Source organism: Salvelinus sp. IW2-2015, linkage group LG33 (assembly GCF_002910315.2).
Source record: "Salvelinus sp. IW2-2015 linkage group LG33, ASM291031v2, whole genome shotgun sequence".
NCBI classification, from domain to species: domain Eukaryota; kingdom Metazoa; phylum Chordata; class Actinopteri; order Salmoniformes; family Salmonidae; genus Salvelinus; species Salvelinus sp. IW2-2015.
Window position 1 is genome coordinate 34,609,065 of NC_036872.1, and position 8,395 is coordinate 34,617,459.

The 8,395-nt window shown below is 41.9% G+C and overlaps 1 protein-coding gene and 1 long non-coding RNA gene across 2 annotated transcripts in view; one reads left to right on the top strand and one right to left on the bottom strand.

Annotated features, from left to right (window-relative positions):
- The first annotated feature begins 1,740 nt into the window (after positions 1-1,740).
- LOC139023579 (uncharacterized) lies at positions 1,741-2,015 on the top strand. The gene is made up of 2 exons (XR_011474717.1): positions 1,741-1,820; positions 1,886-2,015. It is a non-coding gene; the product is annotated as an uncharacterized lncRNA (long non-coding RNA).
- Positions 2,016-2,369: 354 nt separating this feature from the next.
- Positions 2,370-8,395, bottom strand: part of LOC111957582 (potassium channel subfamily T member 1-like) — an 86,057-nt gene continuing 80,031 nt past the window's right edge. Inside the window, exons 29-31 of the mRNA XM_070436908.1 lie at positions 6,648-6,710; positions 2,862-2,946; positions 2,370-2,633 (exon numbers count right to left, since the gene is read on the bottom strand). Of these exons, the coding sequence (XP_070293009.1) occupies positions 2,504-2,633; positions 2,862-2,946; positions 6,648-6,710 (278 nt within the window). The 3' untranslated portion in view covers positions 2,370-2,503. The remainder of the gene's footprint in view (positions 2,634-2,861; positions 2,947-6,647; positions 6,711-8,395) is intronic.

Here is an 8,395-nt window from a genome sequence, read left to right on the forward strand (position 1 = left end):
GTAAAGTCCCTTTCTGTGGGGGCCTGGCTAGAATCAAACATATTCTATCTACACTTTCAGTAAATCAACGGAAAACTTTGGAATACTATACATCTCAAACACAGCAAGAAATATATCTTAAAAAACTTCAGTCCTGATATCAAAGTATCAATTGCCTTTCCTCCATCATAACAAACTTTCTCAACAACCTAATCGTATTCATACAGTCAGGAAACGCATGTATTATGGTGTACTCTTTTTGTGTGTATTTGTATGCTGGCTTCACCCCCAAAAATTCCATCTAAATGGACAAAGTATATTGTATCATTTACAATGACAATGAACCTTAAACTTTGCAAACTTAACTAAGTTCATATTGTGTTTATAACACCTCTCTCTGAATGTATGGAGACTGACTCATACTGTGCTGTGAATACTGTAGTCTGTTTTATTGTATAGTTTAAGTTTCGGGTTAAAGGGTCATGCTATAATGCTCTTAACGACCACAGAGCTTAGTGCAAAAGTATTTCAAGTCCTTCTTGTTATCATTTCTGTAATAATGACCCAGATTTTTTTTGTAACAAAACAATGAGGATTAAAAGTGTTAGACTATTTACAATGATAAAACCACACATATTAGTCCAACAGTATCGAAAAAATTTAAATAAAACATAAATACATCTCCTAACCCTTAAATAATGATTCTATATCTAAAGCACACACAATACTACATTTACTGTACAAGTGATTCCTGTATAAGTGAAAGGACATATTGGAATCCAGCTTGCAACACTGTACTCCAAGCCCATGTACTGGCCATACTAACAGACTTCAAGTGATAGTTAACTCCAACTCATCTTTACATTAGATTACTTTTGACATCTGAAAACATATAACAAACTTTAATTTTGTAGTGAACTTTCACTTTTACTGTGCCTGTCTCTTATTGTGCAAAACAACATAGGTTTTCCACGGTAAACCGCTTTGAAAATCAGGATCATTGTACTGTAATGTACAATAATTCATAAAATCCTGTCAGAAATAGGGAATGATTGTACATTAGCTTAAGAACACTGACAGATATAAAATAAATATCCAGATACCATATAAATAGAGCGACATACTGTAGGGGCATGGAAYAATTTATATAGGTTCTTCAATTCCTTTACTATTCTAGACTGTTAATAAGAAATGTTATGTTATAAAACAAAATGGGGAAAACATCCAGAATGAGCAGTAAAAGGGTCCCTATATAAGATACAATGTTTTCTACATTGAAAATAGGAAAATCAAAAACGAAAATCAATGTCATTTAAAAAGTGCTTATGTACTTTCATGATTGATTTGTAAGAATACTGCCATAATATTGTGATAAGGAATAACCATTTCTGTACCAAACTCCGTACATGACTTGCTATCGTAACTGATAACTACACAGTCCCCACACACACACCAGGTGTGCTTGGTCTAGCTCACCAGCATACCATACAGGCAGAGTTTGCTCTTGTGACACCCTTCCACCCTTCCTAAAGTTCGAGCTCCACCCACCAAGCGTGTGAACGAGCTAAATCAAACTAACCTCTAAATATTAAGAGCGTCACAGGACCTCTGACATCATCGTCTCTTCTGGTTGCTTACTTGTCCGTAAGGGGGCGTGCTTCCAGTCCGTCTCTCTCTCCCTCCAGTGACTGGTGCATTGTTTCTGTTTTATCTGTTGCAAAGAGAGCCGCGTCTGTCTGATGCTCTCCAAGAGGGTCGTGTCTGTCTGATGCTCTCCAAGAGGGTCGCGTCTGTCTAATGCTCTCCAAGAGGGTCGCGTCTGTCTGATGCTCTCCAAGAGGGTCGCGTCTGTCTCAAAATGCTCTTCACAAGAGGGTTCGCCGTCTGTCTTGATGCTCTCCAAGAGGTCGCGTCTGTCTGATGCTCTCCAAGAGGCCGCGTCTGTCTGATGCTCTCCAAGAGGCGCGTCTGTCTGATGCTCTCCAAGAGGGCCGCGTCTGTCTGATGCTCTCCAAGAGGGCCGCGTCTGTCTGATGCTCTCCAAGAGGGTCGCGTCTGTCTGATGCTCTCCAAGAGGGTCGCGTCTGTCTGATGCTCTCCAAGAGGGTCGCGTCTGTCTGATGCTCTCCAAGAGGGCGCGTCTGTCTGATGCTCTCCAAGAGGGCGCGTCTGTCTGATGCTCTCCAAGAGGGTCGCGTCTGTCTGATGCTCTCCAAGAGGGCGCGTCTGTCTGATGCTCTCCAAGAGGTGAAGTAGTTAGTTAATGATGAGGCACTCTTCATGCATCCTTCCATAGCAGCTGTGTGTGTGTGCGTGGTGTGCGTGTGTGTGCGTGCGTGTGCGTGTGTGTGGTGTGTGTGGTGTGTGTGGTGTGGTGTGTGTGTGTGTGTGTGTGTGTGTGTGTGTGTGTGTGTGTGTGTGTGTGTGTGTGTGTGTGTGTGTGTGTGTGTGTGTATATATATATATACAGTATATATATATATATTGTGCCGGGGGTTGGCAATCAGGGTGAGGTGAGGGAGTTTCAGAGGTGGGTCTCGTCCCTGGTCTCAGTGCCAAATTCTTGCCTCATCCGGCCGCCACCGCTGCTCTGCCCTTGGGCTGGATCCTCCGGCACGTTAGGGCCCGCCAGAGGGTCAGAACGGATAATGTACCTGGAGAGAGACGAGGGCAAAACCAACTCTATTGGGTCACATCCACATTTTTATAGAACACACTACTAGAGAACTGTACTGTCCAAAATAGACTGCTGTGCCCAATCGGGAACAATATTGTATACCATACCCAAGGTTGGTGTACAGTCGACACAGCTAGGTACAGTATAGTGCATACTGAAAAGAGAAGACGAGGCCGCTGATCCCACCTCTCTTGTCGGTACTTACACAATGTCATTGAGCTCCAGCATGGTGTCTGGAGGYGGGTTGATGAGAACGTAGGAAAGAGTGTTCTGATGGTCGTTCATCTCATCTGGAACAGAACAGGGACAGGTCTTCACAGATGGTCTGCTTTTACTAGTCAACATCAGCCCACTAATGCTCTGTTTAGCAACTGAAACTATAGGATTCCCTGACTCCTTGATCTTCAGTAAGGGTGTAGACTGGTATAAAAATTKATATGCATATAAAGCAAGTCTACAGTACATATCTTGTTTGCGAGTCTTGTTTACGAGTCCTGTGTTCATTTTATTAATGTCTATTCAAATATAATCAATGGTGTGTAACTGTGTACCCCTTGATATAGCATCCCCTGACGTCCTGTGTTTGTCTTGAAGTAGGATCAAGTTGCCCCTAGTCACTGATCTAAGGTCAGGGCTGTGTGTGTTTTACCTGTTTGTGTGTAAGAGTGAGAAGCTGTGTACCTGGGACAGAATGGGGCTCAAGCTTGGGGGTTGGGGGGTAAATTGCATCTGCTTCTCCAAACCCACCTGTGTTTGCCCCTTATAATGCCAGGCGGAGTGGGCAGGAGAGAGAGAAGGTCTAACCGTTACTGACAGGGCATGGCTGGTACAGGGTAGGCCCATGCTGCCACAAGGCAAGCGTATCTCTCCATGCGCGGTATAAGAAAGACATGCAGACACTGTCCGACTGTATCGATTCACCTTCTGCACATTCTAGATGTCTGCCTGGTCACTCACGTCAACACGRCACCATGGTTGCCATGCCAACGACACTCAGCCCCCCATATAGAAATGTTGACAGACCCACAAACACAAATAGGACATGCTCTGGCATCCGGCAGGACAGGCTCAACCAATCGAAGTGAGGCTCWACCAAACGAGGTGAGGCTCAACCAATCGAAGTGAGGCTCAACCAAACGAAGTGAGGCTCAACCAATCAAAGTGTGAAGCAAAATACATTGGGAGTGTGGGATTGGAAGGGGTCAAAATATAGCATCAATCTAGGATTGTCTTGTAATGTCATTCAGATGGACTAAGATGTGATGAATATTACAAATTATTTGGTATTTAGGCTAATCAAATGCTAAATGGGATTCTCTGTTAACAACCACAGTTATATTTCTACACAATTCCCAGTGTAGCTTTGGTGTGTGGATTTCTATGAACTGTTGACCTTCTGAACAACACAGGCATAATGCTTTCTGCTCCACTCTGTCCCATCCCACCACCCTGTAATGTATCTAACCACACTCTCCTGTCCTACAGTAACTTGGTACTCCGTCTGGCCATCTCTCCTCATCCATCGCCAGTCAACAAGGCTTAGTTAACACAGGTAAAACTGATGTAGCCTACAACATATTTGACTACCGTACATCAGTTGTTCAACCTAAGTGTGAACTAGGCCTATGTCTCCCACTTCAGTCCACACAATGCAGAGGACAAAGAGAAAGAAAGACTGTGTGTCTGCCACCCACCACTGCCATCATCACACAGACATGCAGTAGTGATGTTTGATCATGAGTCTCCATCTAACCTGTTCTGGTCTCCTCTCCTAACAGCTGCTCTGAAATGCCCTGTAACTCTAAGATGGCCAACACTGTTAACTCACAGGCTACTGTAGTCTTGTTCAATAACACAGCATTCTTACTCTGTCAGTCACAGGCTACTGTAGTCACTGGCGAACCAGACACCCCCACAGCCCCCGCAAGACAGGGGGCCACAAGCTCTGGAGGGTCATGCGCCTGTCATTGAAGTTTATATATATATTTAGAAATTATTTTGACATTAACCCTTCAAAAAGTCATTCATAAACCTTTTTAATTTCCATATGTACTAGGAAGCTAAGTGTTTGTTTCCTGGGCTTCAAGAATGTGACTGATCAAAMTGCCTCAGGCCTTGAGAAATAAATCATTCAACTGATTGAAAGTAAGGGGATATCGGTGAACAAATGTCYTTGTCAAATCTACGACGGTGACAGTGTAATGAGTGGAGCTTKCTCAGGCGTTCAAAAGCTCATAACAGACCGAGAGCCTAATGCTTCTTAGGTAGTTCTTTATCAGTTTTAGTTTAGAAAACAACCTTTCTGCAGAAGCGACAGTTACAGGGATGGTTAAAAACAGCTTGATTGCCGTAGCAACATCAGSGAAACTGGTCAGAAGGGAGTGGTGCTTCAAATAAGCAGTTCTGCAACATCTRTAWTTGAGCCTCTCTTTCTCCTTTACTGACAGACTCAACACATTACAGAAAGAGATTAACTGAATAGGAAGCTCTGGGAWCAGGTCGTCTGGATACTGGACAGACAATAAATTGGCAGATGCAAACAGATTATCATCTTTAGCGGAGGACAACAGTTCGTGAGGGTTGGTACAAAAAAATATATGTTTGTGATATTGTTCATACCGGTGAACCAGCATTTAAGTTGTGTGCTTGCAATATCAACAGTCCCCTATCTCTGGCATATCTTGGCATACATCACTCAAGACTAAYTTKAAATTGTGTGCAGCGCAATGGACATATAATGCACAATGTGTCAGGAAAGACTGTCTGGGTTGGCAATACTCAGTATAGTAAACAATCTGGCCCGCAACCTGGACKTACAGGCCYTGGTGAAAACATTTGKACCCAGAAAAGGACTTCAGGAGACCAGGGGAGTCTGGAATTAATTAAATTTACCTTGAATATTGCAGCCCATTTGTTTAGGCTTTTAGACGTACGAAAAATGCTGAGTTCAAACATTAACAGTGGCTAAACGTATCCTCCAGCCGATACATTTTTCCCTCATTGTTAGGCTAGATGATGTGTCATTTTTATTACAACTTTATAGTAAATAGCAGACAAATACTGTACATAGCTATAGATATTAGCCTARACTGCATAATGAAGCGATCTCTAGTGAGTTAGTGTTTTGAGGGTGGACTGACTGTATTATTTAGCATTAATAAACTGGTTTTATTCACAGCAACTTTCTATCCAAGCTGGGAGAGAGTGCGAGGACGGCTCATGTCATGCAGTCAGGTTCAGGTAGGCTATACAGGACAGCTGTATATTTAAAAAAATTATCAATTGGTAGCTGATTAGTATACATTTGCATCAAACATTTATTTGAATTTCAAACTTTAATTACATTTTTGKCGTCAGTCAGCAGTCTAAATGGCAGCTTTGCGACACTGTGTATAGCTTGAGAAAATGAGAAAATGACGACCAAATAGGCCTACCAATAAACATMTATCTATAACCTAAAGCAAAGCTAAGCCCTGGCACCACAGAAAGACCTCCATTGATCCGATAGGCATGCAGCCGTGTAGACGTGTCACAGTATCAGCACCGTGGACAGTGATCAGTAGTCTATACTTCGATTTTACTTGGGGGGGGGGCGAACTCCGACCTTGCGGGGGTCCAGAGAAACTGTGTTACGCCAGTGACTGTAGTACTGTCCTTCAATAGCACAGTATTCTTACTCTGTTACTCATATAGATGTGCAAACCAGATACTAAACTACTACTGGTTCYATCCTCAACCTGCCTCCCCTTTTAGAGGGATGGTGGTAGGCCTATATTCACCACTTTCTTACAAAATATAATTATTAGAGATATTAGATGAAAACATTCCCCTAACAACATTCTTACCTGACCATAGTTCGCAGAATAGCACTACTCTCCAACATATAGGATGTCATTCAAATGCTTTCAGAACACTTGACACGTTTAAGAGAGTGATGACTACATTAAATGTGTTGCATACTGTATGTGACCACTACTGTACGTGGGATTACCTTGTAAATATCCTAGATTTACTCGGTTCATGACATCGCTCGCGGTAAGATTAGCAACATCCTCTACAAGCCAGACGGGAAAGGCAGAAAGGAAAAAGAAAGGAGAGAAGAAAGAAAAGGTCAGGCAAGCAGAAAAAATGCAAATTGCAGTTTTAAAATGGGGAAGTAAAAACGAACTAATACTCAAAGAAAGAAAAAATCATGTTCCCATGTTAAACGGTAGGCTATTAAATATCTATTTTTAATAATTGTAGAATTATTTTATTATTTATTATGTAAATATCTATTTGGCTCAAGCATCCAATTTCAAAATAACGGTAATCCTTTATTAAGTATTACATTTTTCAGTTTTTCTTTATGCCTTTCTGGCTGTATTATGTAATAAGCACTATATGGAGAATTATATGGAGAATTATATAGAGAAATAATTTTTTCTTTTGCAAAAAGAGGGCGAAGGAAGCTGAGGAGAGAGGAAAAGAAAGGGAGGAGATGCAGGCAAAATYCTTCATATGCTTCAGTCGTCCTTCCATCCAAGTGAAGGGTTATGCACATTCATAGAGAGGTTAAGCACATCCATAACAGGTTATGCAGGTGCATTGACATACTGTCATGTAGAGTACTTTGAATAATGMGGAATGAGCATGGGATACTCCTCAATGTTAATGTAAGGCATTGTGGGATGTTTATATGGTTATTGATGTTATGAGGCATTATGACACTTCTGTACACCCCTTGAAATGGTGTTCAATGAAGTGAGGTGAATGGATGGCAAGGTTGTATGGTGAAGACAACAGTCTTTAAAAAACCTACACAACTTAATAATATTACTACGATAGTATTTCCATCTGCTGAGAATAGTAATTAGTCATTGACAAACAATAATATCTAATTTGCAGCAAAATATACCGCAAACATCTCTAACAATAATGTCCATCCTAAATTCTCCAACTAATCCCTCATCATTCTCATTCCATACAGCATCAATAGCCAAACTATGAAAGATGACACATATACTGTACTGCCCCCTCTGTAACTAAATATGACACAGCACCCTGTACTGCCCCTCAGTTAATAAATATGACCCAGCACCCTGTACTGCCCCTCAGTTACTAAATATGACACAGCACCCTGTACTGCCCCTCAGTTACTAAATATGACGGTATGAGGTACAGGGAGGGTGAAGGGTTAATACCATATAAACTGTGATGAGAGTACAGGGAGGGTGAAGGGTTAATACCATACAACTGTGATGAGATACGGGGAGGGTGAAGGGTTAATACCATATCAACTGTGATGAGACTAGGGGGAGGTAAGGTTAACCATATCAACTGTGATGAGCAGTACAGGGAGGGTGAAGGGTTAATACCATATAAACTGTTGATGAGAGTACAGGGAGGGTGAAGGGTTAATACCATATCAACTGTGATGAGACTACGGGGAGGGTGAAAGGTTAATACCATATCAACTGTGATGAGACTAGGGGAGGGGTGAAGGGTTAATACCATATAACTGTGATGAGACTACGGGAGGGTGAAGGGTTAATACCATATAAACTGTGATGAGAGTACAGGGAGGGTGAAGGGTTAATACCATATAAAACTGTGATGAGACTAGGGGAGGGTGAAAGGTTAATACCATATAAACTGTGATGAGAGTACAGGGAGGTGAAGGGTTAATACCATATCAACTGTGATGAGAGTAAGGGAGGGTGAAGGGTTAATACCATATCAACTGTGATGAGACTAGGC